We start from the raw sequence: 21,089 nt of genomic DNA on the forward strand, positions 1-21,089 counted from the left end.
GGGGGGGCCGGGGGGGGGCGCGGGGGGGGGGGGGGGGGAGGGAGGGAGGGAGGGAGAGATTGAATGAATCCAATAAAAGAAAAAAAAAACAAAATCTGATTAACTTCTCTCAGTTTTGGGCACATGTGTGTCTTTTGCTCAAACTTGACACAAGCCAGAGTCATCAAAGAGGAAAGAGCCTCAGTTGAGGAAATGTCTCCATGAGATCCAGCTGTAGACATTTTGTCACTTTGTAATCACTGGGAGAGAGCCCAGGCCATTATGGGTGGTGCCATCTCTGGAACGGTGGTCCTGGGTTCTATAAGAAAGCAGGCTGAGAAAGCCAGGAGAAGCAACTCAGTAAGCAGCATCCTCCATGGCCTCTGCATTAGCTCCTAACTCCAGGACCCTGCCCTGACTTCCTTCAGTGATGAACAGAAAATGGGGAAGTGTAAGCGCAATAAACCTTTTCCTCAACTTGCTTTTTGGTCATGGTATAATAGAGACCCTAGCTAAGACACTTACTTTCCCTTCTGCTATGAAGCTCTTACCAGAAGCCAAGAAAATGCTAGCACCATATTCTTGAACTTTCAGATTAATGAGTCAAACCCTATCCCTTTTTCTTTATAAACTACACAGTCTCAGTAATTTCTTACAGCAACAGAAAAATAAACTATGCAACTAGCTATATAGATTTCCTGTTATAAAGTAGCTATCTTTTTAAAAATTAATTTGTAGATTTTTAGGTTCTTGATACTATAATAAATTATCAAATCTAATCTACCAGGAGTCTGTACAATACACCATCATTTCATCTCTAAGAATGATTTAAAAATTTAAAAATCTATTTGTGCCCCAGTTGTAATTATTTTAAAACATGAAATAATTGTCTTAATGATGATAGTTTCATAGTCCCTTTTCTAGAATATGTATTACATATGAAACATTTCTATGAAGTATAATTTTTCTAAAAGTACTTTCTTCTGTACAGTGTCCAGTTGACACTGAAGAGATACTAGAGCCAGAGATAACCTTTCAAAGTCTATTACAGTCCTGTAAACAAAACACAAAATAGTTCTAATAAAAAATATTACTGCAGTTGAAAAGAAATGCTAAAATACTAATAAAAAGTACTAGAGTAAGGAAGAAGCTATTTTCTTTTTAAAATGATGGGGTAAGTCATGTGATATGTATCACTAAGATTAACCATTATGATCAAACAGAGAACAGAGGCCACACTGAAGTAAATAGGCACTGTTGTTTCTAATCGATTTCCCTCAGGAACAGCATTCAGCTCTGCTCATTTATTCTGATTTCTTGCTTCTATTTGATGATAAGACACTAAGCTTGTGAAAAATGACATAAGAACTAAGACAACCTGTTATGTTGCTATCATGCACACTTACCAATCATATCTGAGATAATCTGCATTAGATAAATAAATACCCAAACAGGCATTATCTCCTCTACCTCTGATTTGTTATTTCTTTATTTTTTTTGTGGGGAGTACTCACATGTATGATGCACATGTCTGTGTGAATATGTGTGGGCATGTGTGTGCAAGTGCAATGCCTATGTATACACAAAGGCCAAATGTCAGCATAATGTGTCCTTCCTTATTGCCTCTGCCTGTTCAGAGGCAACAAGGCCTCTCCCTGAACCTGGGCTTGAGTTTTCTCAGCGAGGCTGGAAGCCAGCAAGGCCTGGTCATCCTCATCCTCCTCACCCTCATCTGTGCTGCAGTTAGGTATCTCAGAATACCTGGCTTATTACATGGGTGCTGGGATCCAACTCCAGTCCTCACGGTTGGCAGCATGTTCTCTGAGTGGATAAGCCATGTGTAGCCTTAGACACTACTGCAGCAAAGTCAGACTCATACTAGTTCCTAAGTAAAGTGAAGCAGATGTGTGGAGAGGAAGGGAACATGAAGGAAAGAGCAGTCTTGTTTCCTATTTATTCCAACGATACCCACCAGGATTTATTAGAAAGCCAATTATCAGTCACAACAATTCTGTAAAAATGAATATTTGCCACCAGACTGTTACATCCTATTATTACAATGCTACAATTATTCTATTTTTACAATAAACTGATAAACAGCATACCAAATTTATGTTATTTTCTAGTAATAACTTTCCCCTATAACTTCTAGAATCAGATACACAAAAGAAGGCACAGCTCAAAATTCAGGAACCAGAAATTTCTATTGACCTGGCAAGATGGTACACCAGGCAAAGTACATTTATCCTGAGTTTGATCCCAGGACCTACCTGGTAGAGAGAACTGAGTCTCTCACATTGTCCTCTGACCTTTACTCTTTCCCTTACAAGTAAATGAATAAGTGTAATAAAAAAATTTAAAAAGGCAATTTCCATCAATTTATTCAGATCTTTTTAGTCTTACCCCATGAAGAAATCTTATACTAACTTAGGTTAATTTCTAGGTGGCTCATTCTTTTTCTTTTGGGACAAGATTTTACTCTATAGCTCTGGCTGTTCTTAAACTTGGAGTGATCCTCATGTTTCATCCTCCTAAGTGCTAGGATTAAAGTCATGTGTCACCATGCTACTTTGGGGAATAGGTGTTGGCCTTACATAAACATGTCAGACAAACATTCTACCACTGACCTATATCCCCAACCAAATACTTAACAAACTTTTATTTTCAAATTACTGATGGCATAAAATAGTACAAAAATTGAGGTTTGGTCAATTTATTGGGATATTAACTTACCTACCATGAAATGTACTAATTCTAATAGTACAATTGCTGTGAGTGTAAAAAAATCCTAAGCCGTAAGATTTCCTAGGTCCTTCTATGGTCTCATTTCTATGGCAGCAACTGGCCTATTGACAGTACAGTTTTGCTTTTTTTTATTATTTGTTTTTATTTATATGAGTACACTGTAGCTGTCTTTAGACACACCAGAAGAGGGCATCGGATCCCATTACAGATGATCGTGAGCCACCATGTGGTTGCTGGGAATTGAACTCAGGTCCTCTGGAAGAGCAGTCAGTGCTCGTAACCACTGAGCCATCTCTCCAGCCCCCAGTTTTGCTTTTAATAAAGTCTCCTGTGCATAGAATAATAGGTTAACTTGACTATAGTAATTGTTTGCATCTGGCCTCTTTAGTCTGGAACAAGGATTAGGATTCATCCATGTTCAATTTCTTCTTATGTATGACATTATGTCATTCATTGTGGGGGGAAGAAAGGTCCTTTTAATTCTTTTCCAAGCAGAATAACTTCTACTTCTTTTTGTTGTTTGATTATTCTGGCTAGAATTCTAAGAACTGATTTGAACAGTATAGCAGCAAGTAAACTTCCCTCGCATGTTGCCTCATATCATAGAAAAAACTTACTGCGGAATGTGTTGTTAACTGTGGGCTTTTCAGATACACTCTGTTATACAGAGATAGTTTCCTTTCCTTATATTCCTAATCTGATGAATATGGTATTTTTAAATCATAATAGAATATTAAATTTTGTGAAATATTTTTCTGTAGTAGCTGAGATGTTTATGAACATTTATTGGTTCATAGGTTAAACTATATTTATATTGTAGGCATAAACCCCACCTATTCATTACATATTATCATTTTTTGGTGCATTCTTTATTGATGCCTGATAATATAGACACAATGGAACACAGTGGGTAGACTCAGGCACATCTATTATGCAGTTCCTTCCTAGGGAGTGGCAATTATACATATTATCATTGTAACTGAATTAGGTTCACTAATATTTTAAGATGGGGGTCAATATTTATAATGGGTGTAGGCTTTTTGTTGAAAAGTACTATTTCAATTTCCCCAATAGTTACAGGTCTCCTCATGTTTTTTGATATTTTATGACTCAGTCCTGGCAGGGTTTTGTTTCTAGCCACTTACCTACTTCCTCTAGTTACTACCTGCCTAGTGTATAAAGTCATTCCTGTACTGTCATAACCCTCACAGCAGTTGGCATGTCTCCACTTCCTGATTTCAGACACTAAAGTTTGCTCTGGCAACTGTTCATATTTCAAAACCTTGGCTTTACTCATTTCTTCTATGGCCTTTCTATTTTGTATTTCATTATTTCTGCTCTTATCATCACTAGCCCTTCCTTTTGTTGACTTTGGGTTTAGCTCTTCCCTGCTGTTGTTCCTTCAAGTACAAAGTTTAGAATTCTCAGGTGACTGGTTTCCCTCTTAACTTTCATCACATCCTGTAAGCTTTAGTATGTTGTATCTTCATTTTTTCTGGTTCCGGATATGTTCTCAATTCCACTGTTAATTCCTATTTTCAGCCACTTGTTATTTAAAGGTGCACTGTTTTAATTTCCACATATTTGTGGATTTTTCTGCTCTTCTTCTGTTATTAGTTCATTTCACTATGGTCAGAAGAGACACTTCATATATTTAAATTTTTTAAGTTTGTTAAAGAGACTGTGTGTGTGGCCTGAGAAAGTTTGAGGATGTGTATGCCGCTACTGTGTAGAGAGCTCTGTGAGTAACTGCCTAGCTCCGTTTGGTCTATTATGTTATTAAAGTTCTATGTTTTAGGCTGGGCAGTGGTGCATGCCGTTGATCCCAGCACTTGGGAGGGAGAGAGGGAGAGGCAGGCAGATCTCTGTGGGTTTTAGGCTAGCCTGATCTACATAATAGAGTTTTGTGACAGCTAGATAGGAGACCATTTTTCAAAAAATTCTTTTCTTCCTTCCTTCTTTCCTTCCTTCCTTCCTTCCTTCCTTCCTTCCTTCCTTCCTTCCTTCCTTCCTTCCTTCCTCTCTCCCTTTTGCTCTCTCTCTTTCTTCTTCCTTCCTTCCTTCCTTTCTTTCTTTCTTTCTTTCTTTCTTTCTTTCTTTCTTTCTTTCTTTCTTTCTTTCTGTTTATGAGTAGAATACCTATATAAAGAGATACCAATACATGATGATCTATTTACCACTGATGGGCACTGGGGCTATTTCACGATTTTGGCTATTATACCTAAAGAAGCCAAGAACTTATAAGTCTTTAAATAGATATATTTAAATTTATATTGGGCTAAGCCTAAGAATAAAAGTGCTGAATCATATGGTGAATAGCATATTTAACTTTATTATTAAATGTATATTTAATTTTACATGTAAATACCAAATTATTTTTCTAAGATGAACCACTCTACATTCCCACAAACATATATGGAGCATATCTGGTTTATTAATATACATCTTTACATGTAGAAATTCCTTTTTTGAAGGTTACCAGTGAAACTTCCTAAATCCTAAAAAATGAATTAAGTTGATAATGAATATGGGATAAATTACATTATAATTCTGTGAGAATTAGTCTTAACAATTTGATGTCATGCTAATTGGTTTAAAGAAACTGACATCAGTTGGAAGTAAGAGTAGACAATACTGAAAGCAAGTATCAACTGTTCAAGCTGAGATTCTTAGACAACAGGACAGAAGCATGTATGAAATCAATTCAGTCTTACTGGCAGTTATCCCTATAAGTGTGTCTGCAAGTCCCTGTCTGCTAATGGTGGGTCTTTCTTACAAAAGCAACATCAATATGATCATATGCATAACTATACTTCACACAAATTCTATGGGTGCCATTTCAAGAAGTAGCAGGTTTTGAAAACTAAGTTTTTAAATTGGCAGTTTCAACACAGGACTCCATGTAATGCTATTAACCTTGCTGAGAGATCTGAAGGTTACTCATTTTAATACCACCCAGTAATATCCCCTGGCATTTTCCACTATGAGTATTTGCTAAAAGTTCAACCCTTCATAAACACTGCAGCAGAAAAAAATGCAAAAAAAAGCAGTAAATATTATAGAGTACTACTATACCATAATTTGAAATTTTGAAGTAAAAGCATTAGATATTTCAAGGTAAGGCAAAACTCAAAAGAAACAGACAAAATATTTTCATCATAAAAACGTTATGATATAATCTAATGTCCAATGTAAAGACATTTTTAAACAGTCTTTTAACAAGTTGAGAATGTCACTACAAAATCAAAGAAAAAATTCATCTGGAATATTTGTCAAGACCAAATAATACAATGGATGCTTAATATGTCTTATACTTTCATTTTGGGAGTGAAAATTTCATAGTTTATGTCATTATCAAATCTACAGAGTGTTTTTTGAAATAAGGTCTTGTTCTACAGCCCAAACTGCTCTTGAACGTGCTGGCATTCCCTTGCTTTAGCATCAAGTTCTGGGATTACAGACATGAGCCATATACATGGTTTAAATCAGTTACTTGGCACTTATATTGTAGTAATATTCCATTTTAAAACATATTTCCTCTATCAAGTGTCTGTAATGGGTAGAGATCATTTAAAAGCCATTAAAATCTTGTTACTTCATAATAATAACATATTAGACCAAAGCATACTAGTTTCTTCCTATAGCACAGGACTCCCTATGCAACACTCCATCCCACATCACAATGCTTTTAACTACTATTACTGTTAACATCAACCAAGTGCAGCAGCCATTTGGGCTCCTAAAGTACTGGATTCATTTGGCATTTTGTCATAGTCAACCACAGGTGATGCCATGATTAAACTGTAATTCCTCAGTTTGTCATGAGCTGTATGTCTCCTACTCCTCACTGCAAAGAACTGAGCACTAGTTCTAGATCAAGAATACAACCAAAACTTCCCTCAAGATCCTTTCTTGGAGAGTCTGTTTTCTGAGACCATTATCATTACCAATTTTTTGACAGTCAAGATCCAGAAAGAGAAGGAAAAAGTAACATGATGGTTTGAACAGGGAAGGTTTAAAGAACTATTAACAGTATTTGCAGAGAGTTAACTGAGATTTAACAAGAATTCTAAGTAAAGCTAAAAGATAACTCTAAAAAACACCAACTTATACACAAGGAAGAATACCCAAGTGGCAACAGCCTGCCATGGAAGAACACTCCCCAAAGCCTCTATTTCAGATCTCATTCAAGCAGGTGTGGTAACAATCTATGAGTAAACAATCTTGTTGGGTTGCTTGGTGACAGTGCTGGTTCAGTGGGTCAAGGCTGGAAGTGGGTCAGAACAGTCTAGTGTACTAACCTGACTCACCAGCAAGCTGCCCATGGGAGTGGTAGTGGGTAAAGGGTGTTTTAAAGTTAATAGAAAAACAACTAGAACACCTGAACTTGCACCACGATGTAACAACAATTAGTAGGTATACCAGTAGAACTCAGGAAGCTTCTAATGAGGGTGCTGCTGTTTATGCTGACAAGCGCCTCACTGGTATCACTGAAACTTCACTGAGAAGCTGACTGCTAGGTACTGCTGAAATTAACTGGGTATCTTTTTTCAAAGCAAGAGCAAAAAGACAAAAGCAAGCTGAAATCAAGGGAAGAAACCTGTTCTTTTTCCAGAATCCTTCCTGTGCCCTTTAGTGACAAAGCTTAGCACTGTACTGGAGGGTAGAAGAACAATGTCCCAATATTACAGACAAGCAAATATTAATTTGGCATGGGGAGGCAATGAGCAATAAACTGATTTTCTAAGATAATCTCATGTTAATGGGAGTTAAATTTTAGTATAAGAAGTTCTACATATATATATATAAATATCATTTCTCCTCTATTTTGTCATAATTCATTTTTAAGTTATACACTAACCTTGCATTTCTGTAACAAGCCCTAATTAAAACACATTCTTTTATATATGGTTACATCTTGATTTGCTGAAATATTACTAAATGTTTTGAGTCAATGTTCATGAAATTTGGAGTCTACTATTGTTTTATTTTAATGTTTGTCTGCTTTTGTTCAGTTATATATAATAATGTTCAAATAACAGAATGAATTGGGAATTGCCCCCTCTTCTTATTATTAGCTTACTTTACATTATGAGTGCTTTACCTGCATGCATATCTGTGCACCATGTCCACACCTACTGAACACAGAGGTCAGAAGAGGTTGCTGTATTAAAAGGAACTGGAGCTATGGACAGTTGTGAGCTGCCTCCTAGGCACTGGGAATCAAACCTGGATCTTCTGAAGTACACATAGCCACTAAGCATTGTTCAAAATCCCCTCTTCCATTTTCTAGAAAATTTACGGAATTGATTTTTTTCTTTTCTTAACTTTTTTTGGGGAAATTCACCTAATATCTGGGACTGAAGTTTTCTTTATAACAAAGTTACAAACTATAAGTTTTTTTAAAAAAGTTTTTTGGGTTATATGTATGTATCTTTTAGAATGAGCACTGGTAGTTTTAGTATGCTGAAGAATTTGTTCATTTCATACAATTTGCAGAATTTATTTCAGTATAAAATTGCTGAGGGTTCTTACTGATGCCGTCACTTTTTCATCCTTATGCTAATTTTTCTCTCTCTCTTTCCAAAGTGCTCTGGTTATATTTTAAGGTCATCAATCAAACTGATGTAAAAAACCAAACCGTTTGTTTTTCTTTACTTTCTACTTTACTAAGTCTTGCTTTTACTTCTATTAATTTCTTTCCTAGCTAGCTTTCCTTTATGCTGTTCTTTTTCTTTCCATTCTTAAGACAAATGCTTGTATCATTTAAGAACTTTGTTAGTTACTGATACAAATATTTATCATGTAAAGTATTATATTTCCATCCAAATGGTGCTCTAGCTACCCTAAAATTTTTGATTCAATGTGTTTGATACATTTCTGCTATGTTGCTGTGTTTTTTTTATTTCTTTGGTGTTTTTTTTGATATATGAGCTATGTCTATTACTTAATTTCCATATATCAAGATTTTCTAGATTTCATTTTGTCAATAATTTCTAATTTAATCTCCACTATATTCAGGTAACATATTTTACATGATGTAAACATCCTTACTTCACTGAGTCTCCTTTTGTGGTACAGACACCATAGTTAGAACATTTCATGCCCACTAGAAAAGAATGTACACTGTACTATTGTTGGGCAGCATGTTCTAATGAACAGTAATTACTCATGACATTAGAATGCTGTTCTTTTTTTATATTAATTTATTTACATTCCAAATGTTGCCCCCCATTCCTAGTTCTCCCTCCACAAGTTCTTCACCCCATTCCCCCTCCCCTTTGCTTCTGGGAGGGTGCTCTCCCACCCACTTATCCACTCCCACCTCACCCCACTAGCATCCCCCTTCCCTGCAGCATCAAGTTTCTACAGGATTAAGCATATCCTTTCCCACTGAGACCAGACAAGGCAGCCCTCTACTACATATTTAACAGGGGCCGTGGACCAGCCCATTTTGGTCTATGGTTGCTGGGTTAGTCTCTGGAGCTCTGAGGGGTTTGGGTTAGTTAACACTGTTGTTTTTCCTATGGGGTTGCAATCCCCTTCAGCTCCTTGAATCCTTCCCCTAACTCTTCCATATGGGTCCCTAACCTCAGTCCAGTGGTTGGCTGTAAGTACCTGAATCTGTCTCAGTCAGCTGCTGGTAGAGCCTCTCAGGGGACAACTATGCTAGGCTCCTGTCTTCAAGCACAACATGGCATCAGTAATAAATAGTTATCAGGGTTTGGGGCCTGCACATGGGATGGATCCCAAGTTGAGCCAGTCTCTGGATGGTCTTTCCTTCAGTCTCTGATCCATTTTTGTCCCTTTAGACAGGAACAATTCTGGGTCAGAAATTTTGGAGATGGGTGGGTGGCCCCTACCACAAATGGGGGCCATGCCTATCTACTGGAGGTGGTCTCTTTAGGTTCTCCCCACTGTTGGGCATTTCAGCTAAGGTCATCCCCATTGGGTCCTGAGAGCCTCTAACATCCCTAGTGTCTGGGAATGTCTAGAGATTTCCCCCATCCCCCACCGCACACTGCTGCATATTTCTATTTATTCTCCTGGCCCTCTGAGCTTCTCTTCTGTCTCCCCCATATCTGACCTTGGCCCCATTTTCCCCTTTCCCTCTCCTCTCTCACCCAGGTCCCTCCCTCCCTCTGCCTCCCATGATTATTTTGTTCCCCTTCTAAGTGGGACTGAAGTGTCAACACTTGAGCCTCCCTTCTTGTTAAGTTTCATATGGTCTGTGAATTGTATCATGGGTATTCTGAACTCTTTGGCTAATAATATCCATTTATCAGTGAGTATATATACCATGCATCTCCTTTGGGGTCTGAGTTATCTCACTCAAGATGATATTTTCTAGTTCCATCCATTGGCCTTCAAACTCATGATGTCATTGTTTTCAATAGCTGAGTAGTATTCCATTGTGTAGATGAACCACACTTTCTGTATCCAACACCTGGGTTGTTTCCATCTTCTGGCTATTACAAATAATGCTGCTATAAATATAGTGGAGGACGTGTCCTTGTGATATGGTGGAGCATCTTTGGGTATATGCCCAGGAGTGGTATAGCTGGGTCTTCAGGTAGAACTATTTCCAATTTTCTAAGGAACGACAGGTTGATTTTCAGAGTGGTTGTACCAGTTTGCAATCCCACCAGCAATAGAGGAGTGTTCCTCTTTCTCCACATCCTTGCCAGCATCTGCTGCCACCTGAGTGGATATTAGCCCAAAAGTTCAAAATACCCAAGATACAATACAGACCACATGAAGCTCAAGAAGAAGGAAGACCAAAGTGTGGGTGCTTCAGTCCTTCTTAGAAAGGGGAACAAAATACTCACAGGAGCAAATACAGAGACAAAGTATATGGTTTTAGCTTCTTTGTCAAAGATCAAGTCTCCATAGGTTTTTGGGTTTATTTCTGGGGTTTCAATTCTATTCCATTGATTGATCTGTCTGACTCTGTACCAGAAATTAGGGAAACAACACCCTTCACAACAGTCACAAATAATTTAAAATATATTGGTGTAACTCTAACCAAGCAAGTGAAAGAGCTGTATGACAAGAACTTCATTCAAGTCCCTGAAGAAAGAAATCAAAGAAGACCTCAGAAGATGGAAAGATCTCCATGCTCATGGATCAGCAGGATTAATATAGTAAAAATGGCCATCTTACCAAAAGCAATCTACAGATTCAATGCAATCCCCATCAAAAGTCCAACTCATTTCTTCACAGACATGGGAAGAACAACTCTCACCTTCATACGGAATAACAAAAAAAAAAAAAAAAAACCTAGGACAGCAAAAACAATTCTCAACAATATAAGAACATCTGGGGGAATCATCAACCCTGACCTCAAGCTGTACTATGTGATAAAAACAGCATGGAGTGCTGTTCTTGTTTCCTTTCTTTCCTTCTTTCTTTCTTTCTTTTTTTTTTTTTAGTTTTTTCAAATTTAATTTTTAAATAATTAAAAGAGGATATTAAGTACTAAACTATGGTATCTATCATATCACTTCCAAATGCAAATTTCCTTTACTATTTCTTATAATAATTCTGCTACTGAAAATTTCCTTCACTTCTTTTATTTGGGAAAAAAACCAACAACTTTTGAAAGCTATTTCCATTATATATAGAAATATATGTTGATGTTTTTCTTCTTAGCACATAAAAGATTTCAATTATTAGACTCCAGCTTGTGCTACTCCATCTGATCAATCTGTAGCACTCTATGTGTCTTCTGTATATCCACCTGCACTTCCTACTGGACTATGATACGCCTTAGCATGATCTCTATCAGACTTCTTCCCCTTGGCATCTGTGAGCCTCTTAAATTTGAAAGTTTCATTTTCATGAAACTTAGCCAGAATTCAGCTAATTTTAAAAGTGTTTTTCCTGCTTTCCCCACCTTAGCTTCATATGGTTCTTTATCTATGTATAGATAGAGCATATGCTACTTATATCTTGTCCAACCTCATTGTTTCTGAGGTAGATTGACTGGCTGTTAGTCAATCATGGCCAAACCCCTGACTCCTTTCAAGTTTTCTCTTTTATATTCTTTTTGCTTTATGTTTTAGTTCAATTAGTTTATAGTGCTATGTGTTCACTCTCATTGACCTTTACTTCTGCATTCTGGAATTTGCTTTTATATCTGTCCAGTGAGTTTTAAGTTTTACTTCCTTTTGCTGTTACATTTTCTCTTCACCATGTTCATTCTATGGTTTAATCTTTGACTATTTTTTTAAAACTCTAAAATTCCTTGTGTGGAAGTATGTATCATTTCTATATCTTTCAGCTGATCAGTATTTTGAAAACTAGATCATATTTTCCTATTGTTTTTATGTCTAGTGATTTTTCTTATATTTTAGACATGAATATTTTAGTATATGGTGTCTCCTTTTGGTTGAAACAGAAAAAAATCTCTCTTTCTGGAAGAGAAGTTACATGCATTATCCCCTCATCCTTTGAGGCCTTGCTTAATTTAACTTTGTTCAAGTGGGGTCTCTTTGCTCAGAGTGCTTAGAATTCAAATGTCTCCAAGCCCTGAGTAACTATTGGGAATGGTTAATCCTATAATTTCCCAAGAGTTCTCCACATATATGGACTTCTTGAATCTACATTTCTATTCTCTCTGCTCAGGGCCTGCCATATTCTGCCATGCTCTTCTTGATGCTGTGGTATAGAAAATGTCTTATAGCACAGTCTCTTCATCTCTTAGGGACCATGGTGCTGTTGTACTATAGTCTAGCATCTCCTACAGTGCCTGCCTGCTCACACATTGTGCATCTACCCGCCTACACCTCTCTCTTCTAGTGATCTCAGACTTTAGTCAGTAAATTCCTCTTTGTGGCTTCTGTGTAATTCTGGCATTTGTATAATGTTTTAAGCATTTATATGCTTTCTAGTACAATTAGAATTTAGACTCATTTACACTTTTATTGTTTCAGACCTGTTATCAGAATTTTCTCCACATAGATCTGGAATCTTTTAGTAAGAATGGTATTAAAGACCAGATGTGACCATTCTGTTTGCTAAATGCTACTAATGTATCATTGTTTCCAGGTTCAGGAAGGAATTTTTAGACATTTCAGTTTGTAAGCAAGCTAAGAAGTTCTATTAAACACTGAAAGGCTGTAACTCTTTGCATCCTATGAACTAAAACTATTTAGATTACAGCTTCTTTCTAGGACAAAATACCACACTATGAGGAAATGCAAACCCAAGATAATAAATCAAACTAAAAGGCAAAAAAATGAGAAGTGGCAGAGGACAGTAAGGAAGAAGGTCTTAGAAGTACATCTTTATTTTTCCATAATGTACTTTTATCAAGGGAGGAGGAAACTTGACATCTACAAAACTTAAAAGTATTATCCTGAAAAGTCCATGACAGAGTTAGAATTAGAAAAGATAATTAGCTTTATAGTCTCCTTTATAACTGATGTCTATTATTTGAGTGCATTCCTTCCTCATCCCTAGCATTTAGCCTTTCTGTTCTCATGTGGGTTTGGTGGTAGATAAGTGCATTAAAACATATTCCAACAGTGAAAGTTTAAATACAATTTTGGAGCTACATAGCTTCCATTCCAAATGGCTATTCAAACTATATAGAAGTTCACTGAAACGTATAGACTTTGGGTCTGGTTAATTTTAGTGAAAGATTTGTTTTTCAAGTGTTTTATAATTTTTTTTAAGTAGAAAGATCAGGAAAAGATAATATTAGATGATGAAGAAAAATGGAATGCAATCAAAAGGACACATGCATCCTGATGGAGGATGTAAAGCCAACTGTTTTTACAGTTTCAACTCTGTTGTGTTTTTTCTCAGTGTGGTGGATCTCTAATAAAGCTGTAGTTGAGTGGAAGTGTAAAACCCTAAGCAAAGCTCCATGGCTGCAGGATGGCCATCCGAACTGAGTACTAGTTATTGACACACATCAAGTTAGGGACTGGGCAAGTATTCTTTGAGTGGCTACATTAACCACTGGCTGTATGATTTTTTATTTGTGAGTTTGTTTCAGTAAAGTGATGTTATAAAATAAATAAAATGCTATCCTGCATTGTTCATCAGACATAATGCTAAGTTACTTAAGAGATAATAAAAATCAGATTACTATAAAAATCTTTTAAAGCAAGGCTTTATGCCAGTAAACAATTAAATAACTGCTTGCTATCATTAACATAGTCGAGGAAAGAAAATAAGATCCCAAATTTAATATCTATCCAAATGAACAAAGTATAAAAGCTACAAACTGCTAAAAACTTTTCTTGGGAAATATAGTATAGAACAAGCTTTGAACAATCATAATTACAGAAGGAGAGGAGGAATGTAAGGAAGAGAAAGGAAAGGAAGAAAGAAGAAAGAAAAAAGGTGGAGGAGGAGAAAGAGGAGAAGAAAACATGGGGATTGGTGGTAAGTCAAGGTTCTAAATTCTGTCATTTCACTATTTCTACGTAATGCTCTTTGTTGGGAGAGAGGAAGGGAAGTTGAGGAGAAGGGAAAATAATCTAAGCAGGATAGGGATCTAAGTATGGAACTGTAATTTTGAAACCACAATGAGGAATCTTTGGTAAGAGACTGGTCATTATGTAAGAGTAAACAAAAGAAAGGCAACTGAGAACTGCAAAAAGAAAGGTAGTATCAAAAAGAATCTACAAATAAATTGATAAGGAAAACTGTGGTGGTATGAATAAGAATGGTCTCATAGGTTCCTATATTTCAGTGCTTGGTGTCCAGGTGGTGGAACTTTTAGGAAGAATTAAGAGGTGTGGTCTTGTTGGACTTAGTCATAGGGAGTAGGTTTGGGGTTTCATATAATTACTGTGCTGATTGTGCCATTGGAGATCCAGGTTTGGGGTTTCAAAAGCCCAGGTTATTCAGATAATGCTCTTGCACTCTCCCTTTCCCCCTCCGCACTAATTTGTGGATAAATACAAGCTCTCAGCTACTGCTCCAGTGCCATGCCTGCCTGTTAGTTGCTCTGCTCCTTCTATGATGGTCACAGACTAACTCTGAAATAGTAAGTAACCCCCAATGAAAAGTTTTCTTGCATAAGTTGCCTTGATCATGTCTCTTCACAGCAAGAAATGTAACTAAGATGAAAAGAATGCTTTTACATGTGTTTATTTGTATACTTTTTATTCTTCCCTAGCCCATACTGACTAAAGCAAAAACTTAGTATGTATGACTTCTCATTACATATTAAAAACAAACAACAACAACCCACCAGTACATCAATATCCAGATTCCGTACTAAGACCTATAACTAAATAAAAATTCAAAATAGATTACACACAGAAGGAAATATTTGCTTCTTTTCCTCACTGAGAAAGGAATAGATTTTATAGCCAGTAATGTTTTAATTACTTGGTTTTTGTGCATAAGGCATAGGCTTTCAAATTTTATTTCTTGGAATAAAATCTAGTTAAGAACAGGTAAACAGGGCCAGGCAGTGGTGGCGCATGCCTTTAATCCCAGCACTTGGGAGGCAGAGGCTGGAGGATTTCTGAGTTCGAGGCCAGCCTGGTCTACAGAGTGAGTTCCAGGACAGCCAGAGATATACAGAAAAACCCTGTCTCGAAAAAAAAAAAACAACAAACAAACAAAAAAAAAGAACTGGTAAACAGGAACTGTAGCAATAACTCAGCAGTTAAGAGCATTGGCTGCCCTCCCTGGATCCAAGTTTGAGCCCCAGCTCAAATGGCCAGTTGACAACCATCTATAATGCTACTCCCAAGAGATCTGATGCCCTCTTCTGGCCTCAGAGGTCACTGCATACAGTGATGCTCAGACATACATGCAGGAAAAATACTCATGCATACAAAATAATAGGAAATTAAATATTTTTTACAAAACAGGTAAGTACATATTTTTAAATTGTGGTCCTCACTTTGTTGGAAGTACAATATGGAGTCTTCAATTTTTTTCTAGTTAAAACTGAACACATACGGGCTTTAGGAGAATTTTCTTCATATTCAATTTTTCTTTCATTCTTGTCTCCAACATAGTCTTCACAATTTCATACAAAATACATTTTTTTTTTTTTGTTTTTCGAGACAGGGTTTCTCTGTGTAGCCCTGGCTGTCCTGGAACTCACTCTGTAGATCAGGCTGGCCTCGAACTCAGAAATCCGCCTGTCTCTGCCTCTCAAATGCTGGGATTAAAGGCGTGTGCCACCACTGCCCGGCCAAAATACATTTTTTAATTTAGTAAGTGTGTGCATGTGCCTCTATGCATGAGTGCATGAGTGCATGCATGTGCGTGCGTGCGTGCGTGCGTGTGTGTGTGTGTGGCAGTCGGAAGACAGCAGGTGGGTTTGGAAAATCATACTCAGACATGGCAGCGAGTACTTTTATCCATTGCTCAAATCTTTTTTTTTTTAACATTTCACTAAATTATTTCTAGATGTTTAAGTCTCATTTCTCTATGCCATCATGTACTTACATGGGATGGTTCTCAAGTAGAGATTATCTCTGATGACTTGCTGTAGTTTGTGGTCAATTGATCCTTTCTGAAACTGAAGGCTCAGGTAGTGTCGCAAATCTTTATTTATGACTTTGCCTACCAAAAAAAAGAAAACAAAATATATAACTATGAGATATTTGTTTAAATATATAAAAATAGTAATCAAGTATCTTTAAATCATTTAAATCATTTTTTAAATCCTTTTAATAACAGGACATGGAAATCAGTATTTGACCTACAAGAAGGTAAGCAATACCAAATTATTCTAAGTACTATAATTAAAAGAAATGATTGCAGTATAATTTAGGTATAATTTTAAGACAGGAGAACATATAGATCAGAGAATATAATGAACATTCAAAGTAATCTCATTCAGTCTCATGGCTTTAAATACCATTATATCCTAAAAGCTCCAAATTCAGATCATATGTTCATCGCTAAGTTATCTTTATTTAACTCCCATCTCATATACATTGCAGATGACATATCTGGAGATTTCAGATACGTGTTTCAAATATCAGACAGACAAAACAAAACTCTTCCACCATCTACCCCAGTTTTCTTTCTCTTAGAACACAGCAGCACCACCAGCTGGAAGAACAATCCTAAATCTTAAAGCTATCCTTGATTTTGCTCCACCTCTGTGCTCCAGACCTATCTATTAGCAATTTTTGTCAGCTTCCAAATCATATACCATTACAAGAATTGGTTTTCAGCCTCTCCAGGGTTGTCAATCCTACCTCCTCTCATCTTGGGACCATTATTTGGGTTCTTTTTGCTTATTTCTTCTGGTCCCTGGGCCTCAAATAGGCTGACTAACTCTGTGAAACAACAGATAAATAATTTGGTAGCAAAACCTACTCAGATACATTATCATAAGTTAGCTATGGAGGACCACGAGACTCAAGATGAGGTTGTTACATTATCCAGGGTGTTCCCAAAACCCATCTCCACCCAACCTAAAAGAGGGGACTTCTACCCCTAGACCAGGCAGAGAGGGGCCACCCAGAACCACCTCTGACAGGCGACCTGAATTCTTGCTTAGGCTGTGAGGCTAAGCACTACAAGGGAATATCAATAAAAGTTAAAAAAAATCTCTCTGGGTTCCCTGAGGGACAAGCCTGACTGCATAGGGGTTGATGTCAAAAGTATCCCCTCTCCAGGAAAAAGACATCAGGATGGGTATGGCCCTCATGCCTCACTGGACAACAACAGGGGGACCGGAGCCATTACAAGGTCCCCTTCAATTACTGGAGGTCAGGCCTCTATCCCCACCTTCACAAGATTAGATTCACCACAGCCCTTCTATACTTAGAGAAGGGAGGAGATGTCAGGGGCAGCCCTGCTTACACACTGAAGGCCTAAAATCAGCCATAGGCCTAAAATCAGCAATAGGCCTGTCATACATGTATGCTAACACCAAGTCTTGGGTCTCTGTGCAAAAACATTGAAACAGATGGCTATAAGCTATTGTAAACAGGCAGTTTTTGTGACAATTTACCAGCCTGAGTAGCCGTAGATCTTGTAAATAGGTAGCCTTGGCAGATATTACCAACTTAGATAAGGACAAGTAAATCATAGGCAGAGTCATAGTGAATTGTCCCCTGAACCTTCACCCAGCCAATACCCTGTTCTGAAAGATATCTGTACTCCCCCTGAACACCCACACTCCAGTGTCATTCCCTTCCCCACGTCCTGCATTTTTGTGTTTATAACTCCTGTGTGAATGAGTAAAAATTACAACTTGAAAATAAATAAATAAAAAAAAATCATATACCATTTTCATCAAAGGCATCTTAATCTAATCTACCACCATCACTTCTCATCTGGAAACATCCTTCTAATCAGCTTCCCTATATTCATTGTGTCTCCTTTCTTCCCACCGCCCACTCAGTCACCAGAGTGAGATGTACAACAGATTAGGTCAGTGTTAGTATGTGTAAAGATGCCCCCATCCTCATGACTTTCTATTGCACTTGAAATAAAATCCAAAATCTTGTTCAGGATGTAGTAGGTCCCACATGTTCCAGCTTTGGCAATCTCTAACCCTAATTAATTAATTCTTCAATCCTGCTCTTTAAAAAACAAACAAACAAACAAACAAACAAACCACAACTGGGCCCTAGCAGAACAGTCAAGTCTACTTGTTGATTCCTAAATACAATGTGAATAAGTGAGACAGCCCCAAATGTTTTGTTATTTCTTTGGAAATTGGAAATAGGAACAGCAAACAGAAGGTTGCAGAAATCTCAAAGCTATAATTTTTAACAAAGACTTAAGTTTAAATGAAAAAGGAGTGCAAACATTGTTCATTAGACAAGACTGTAGATAATTAGAAAGATCAAGGCTCAGATAAAACATTATCTCACTGCATAAGAAATGACTAGCTGACTACACTGAGCTTTATTTGGAACAACATATTCACATTGTTTTATAACAAAGGCTTACTACTGATCAGTTTATCCTGTTATCTACTATTCCGTAACACTGCATCTCTAGTCTTTTTTGTTGTTTTCTATTACATATAAATACACAGAACCTACATGGCAACATAACCAGGAAATCAACTTGTTTCTAAAGTTCAGAAATAGCATTTAGCCCATAGTAATAAACATAAACCAAAACAATGCCCTTGTCTTAACAAAAATATACATGGAGGAAGGGGGAGAACCACTTTGATGACAAAAAACAACCCTGAAGATATTTGCAACGATGAACACAGAACAACCCCTATCTTACAATATGTTTTGTCCAAGCACTAGGATCCCACTAATCCACCCCAATTCAAAATCATATTGTCTTACTTTTATTTATACTCCAGCAGGTGCTCACTGCTGAGTAGGTGAAAAAGCCTAATATATAATCTGCTCAATACTCACTGAACACAAATCAACCTCATAATGAGTTCATTAAGTATTTTTACAATTTGGTAAGGGGAGTCTTAAGCTCTTTGTAAATATTAGACAGAAGCTTTGGAGGATTGTAACTACATGGCTGAAACTTTCAGATATATGGATAGGCTTTTTGAATGAACAGAAATGTATCTACTTCTTTTTCATTTAAAACAATAACATAGGTGACAAAATCTAAAACTTGACTCACCGACATATCTTCTGGGAAAGATTTAGCTTTGGTAAAAGGAAATACAGGTATAACTTAAAAAGATAATTTGAGTCAACACTTTACCTTTTCTTAAACTCAAAACTTTTAAGATACGGCATAATTTAGAGATAGCCATAAAATGCTTAAAATCTACATTAGATTTTAAGTTATAGAAATAATGTCTTTTAGCTTAGAGATAATTAAAAGATAAAGCCACAATAAAGTTCAAAATCACAAATTATCTTGCATGATGGATTTCTTAAGGGAAAATGAAGTTAACCCAACTCTTATTTTAAGGGCCTTTGATGTGTTTAAAAACCAGTTAACACAGAAAAGGCTAAATTTAAAGAGTAATGTCCATAATTATCAGAACTGGAATCACACTAGGTTTTTACCATCAACTCCTACTGGGATGGGCAGTCACAAAGAAAAGGATGAGAGACAACTGCATTCAAAACTGCATTTCAAAATTGGCATTTTAAGCCGGGCAGTGTTGGCGAATGCCTTTAATCCCAGCTCTTGGGAGGCAGAGGCAGGCGGATTTCTGAGTTCAAGGCCAGCCTGGTCTACACAGTGAGTTCCAGGACAGCCAGGGCTATACAGAGAAACCCTATATTGAAAAACAAACAATCAAACAAAACAAAAAAATTGGCATTTTAAATAAAACATGCAACTAGAGGCTGAAGGTGGAGTTCTTGTTTAGCACCACTAAAACTGAAAATAATATCTGCAACTATTTTTAGAAACTCCAAGTTTTTGTTATTTTGAGTATGTATGCATGAATGTATGTGCACCACGTGTGTCCTGGAGTTGGAAGAGGCAAGAAGAGGGTCTCAGATCTCCTGGAACTAGAGTTATGGATGGTTGTGAGCCACCATGTGGGTGTTGGGAACCAAACCAGGGTACTCTGCAAAGGCAGTAAATGCTTTTAACTGATGAGCCAAGTCTCCAGTCCCTCCATCGTTGCTTCTTGACGATCAAGACAATATACTGTAAATTATATATAATGAAAATTTAATAAAACTGAGTTGATGTTATTTAAGATTAACAACTGATAATAAAGTGTTCTAAATATAGCATTCATAACGGACTTTTCTATTTTCAGAAACTAAAAGAACTTGCTAAAGAACGAAGCATATAATGTTTCTTCTATATGTTTCAGAGAATTAAAAAAAATCAGAAGGCCAACAAATATATTAATTCACAAGGACACTGTTGTCCTACAGAGATGGCTCAGCAGTTAGGAGCACTTGTTGCTCTTGCAGATCACCCACATGGTGGCTCACAGCTGCCTGCAATTCCAGTTCCAGATCCTAAGCCGTCTTATGACTTCTATAGGTACTGTATGATCCTGGTGTATAATATGTAATGCAGGCAAAACACTCATACAAATAAAATTAGATAAATCTAAAAATAAAAAGACACTGAGCACATCTATATATGATTAGTCTCTCCCTCTCCCTCTTTCTCTCTCTCCCTCTTTCTCTCTCTCTCTCTCCATCCCCCTCCTCTTTCCTCCCCTCCCCTCCCTTCCCTCTCTCTCTGAAACTTGACATCTCAAGGGCATGAAAACTTCTACCTGAGGCTAATATAAGTGTTATTAAACAAATACAAACAAAAGTCTTTATAATGTGAACATTCTTACCTAGACAGTCTATGCTTTAAAAACTATTGCTCTTTGAATTATATTCTTTGCTTTAATTTTATGAATAGTGAAACTGGCTTATGAAATTTAAAAGTATATATACACCAGACAAATAGTTTGGCCAGATGAATGTCTGTAACTGGTATTTCAATTGTATGAAAATATCCAG

The 21,089-nt window shown here is 36.9% G+C and overlaps 1 protein-coding gene across 3 annotated transcripts in view; it reads right to left on the reverse strand.

The window, feature by feature from the left end:
* Magi3 (membrane associated guanylate kinase, WW and PDZ domain containing 3) overlaps positions 1-21,089 on the reverse strand; it is a 226,531-nt gene that overhangs the window by 93,190 nt on the left and 112,252 nt on the right. For all 3 annotated transcript variants that reach the window (XM_028755657.1, XM_028755659.1, XM_028755658.1), the window contains exon 2: positions 16,153-16,269. In XM_028755657.1, coding sequence (XP_028611490.1) covers positions 16,153-16,269 — 117 coding nt within the window. The remainder of the gene's footprint in view (positions 1-16,152; positions 16,270-21,089) is intronic.

This window comes from Grammomys surdaster, unplaced genomic scaffold (genome assembly GCF_004785775.1).
Source record: "Grammomys surdaster isolate TR1022 unplaced genomic scaffold, NIH_TR_1.0 126071, whole genome shotgun sequence".
Classification (NCBI taxonomy): Eukaryota; Metazoa; Chordata; class Mammalia; order Rodentia; family Muridae; genus Grammomys; species Grammomys surdaster.